The sequence below is a fragment of the Dipodomys spectabilis genome, unplaced genomic scaffold (genome assembly GCF_019054845.1).
Source record: "Dipodomys spectabilis isolate Male_0828 unplaced genomic scaffold, ASM1905484v1 ptg000098l, whole genome shotgun sequence".
Lineage (NCBI taxonomy): Eukaryota > Metazoa > Chordata > Mammalia > Rodentia > Heteromyidae > Dipodomys > Dipodomys spectabilis.
In genome coordinates, this window is record NW_024870775.1 from 7,049,698 (window position 1) to 7,051,311 (window position 1,614).

At 51.3% G+C, this 1,614-nt stretch overlaps 1 protein-coding gene across 1 annotated transcript; it reads left to right on the forward strand.

Annotated features, from left to right (window-relative positions):
* Positions 1-229: 229 nt before the first annotated feature.
* Gjc3 (gap junction protein gamma 3) lies at positions 230-1,018 on the forward strand. The gene has a single exon (XM_042686548.1). It carries the CDS (start codon positions 254-256, stop codon positions 1,016-1,018), a length of 765 nt encoding a protein of 254 aa, XP_042542482.1. The 5' UTR covers positions 230-253.
* The last annotated feature ends 596 nt before the right edge of the window (positions 1,019-1,614 follow it).

Here is a 1,614-nt window from a genome sequence, read left to right on the forward strand (position 1 = left end):
TAGCAGGGTCCTGGAGACCTTTAAAAGGTGGGGCCTCATGAGAGGATTTTAAGTCATTGTAAGCAGGCTCTTGAAAGGGATTGTGGGATCCTGGTCATCCCAGCATCCTTGGGTGAAGTGATGAATTTCAGTGGCTGACCTGCACAGAGCTTGGGTTATGCTGTGGGTACTCAGACAATGGAACCTGGAGCTCCTTCTCAAGCCAGTGAGCAACACACCTGTACTGACCCTGGTCATCTTGCCCCACAACAGGATGTGTGGAAGGCTCCTATGGCAGCTGTTGGCTGAGGATGGCAGGCACTCGACCCCAGTGGGGCGCCTCCTGCTTCCAGTACTGCTGGGATTCCGCCTGGTGCTGCTGGCAGTCAATGGGCCTGGAGTCTATGGTGATGATCAGCGTGAATTCGTGTGCCACACCCAGGAGCCAGGCTGCACAGAGGCCTGTTATGATGCCTTCCATCCCCTCTCTCCACTGCGCTTTGGGGCCTTCCAGGTCATCCTGGTGGCTGTCCCCAGTGTCCTCTATGTGGCCTTCACCCTGTATCATGTGCTTGGGCACTGGGAAGAATCAGGGAAGGTGAAGAAGGAGGCAGTAAGCTGTGAAGGAGAGGGGAGTGTAGATGTTTCCAAGGCTGGGAGACGCAGGCTGCTCTGGGCCTACGTGGCCCAGCTGGGGGCTCGCTTGGTCCTCGAGGGGGCAGCGCTGGGTGGGCAGTACCATCTGTATGGGTTCAAGATGCCCAACTCCTTTTCATGTCGCCGAGAGCCTTGCCTGGGCATCATCACCTGTCATTTGTCCCGCCCCTCAGAGAAGTCCATCTTCCTCAAGACTATGTTCGGGGTCAGTGGGCTGTGTCTCTTGTTCACTCTTTTGGAGCTTGTACTTGTGGGTTTGGGGAAATGGTGGAGGATCTGGAAGCATAGATCGGCCTCCGCTAGCTGCTTTTCCTCTCCGGAGAGCACCACCAGACCCAAGGAACCGGCCGATCGTCTCCAGGTGGTGGAAATGAAAGAATAGCTTCAAGAAGCAGGTGGGAAGGACTCCTGATTCTGTCTCTCTCTGCCCCTACAATCTCTGTTTTTTGGGACAGAATCATCCATACTGATGGTGTTTCTCCAACGAAGATAGGTCCCACAGCCTTCTGGGAATAAGAAGTCCATAACAAATTTCCAGGCAGATGTGTTCTGATTCCTGCCCACAATTCATCTCTCAATCAATAATCAATCAATACCCATCCATCTTCATCAATGGATTATTTCTTGTAGTGAACCAGAATGACAATGTCAGTCTATAGTACCACTTACTTTTCCACTTAGGGGCTTTCCTCCTACATAAAAGTCTCAGCTCCTGCTTGATCTCTTATTTTGTAGGGTTGTTGTAAAGATGCTCAGCTTGCCTGAAGGAAAGCCTATGACTGGATCTTCTTCAAAACATCCAGGGAATGGAGGCTGTCATCCATGCTGGTGAAAGCATTTCCTTGAAGAATTCCTGACTGGTTCTTCTCACCAGAATTGTCTCCCATCAATATTGTGGTTGCCCTGGGCTTGATTTAGGAGGCAGCTATCAGAAGTCTCTGTAAACTCTGCTTCTCTCTTGGCTGGCTCAATAAATAT

What these genes read in the sequence shown, in the direction of transcription:
- Gjc3 (XM_042686548.1), top strand. Translation starts at nt 254, where the DNA reads ATGTGTGGAAGGCTCCTATGGCAGCTGTTGGCTGAGGATGGCAGGCAC.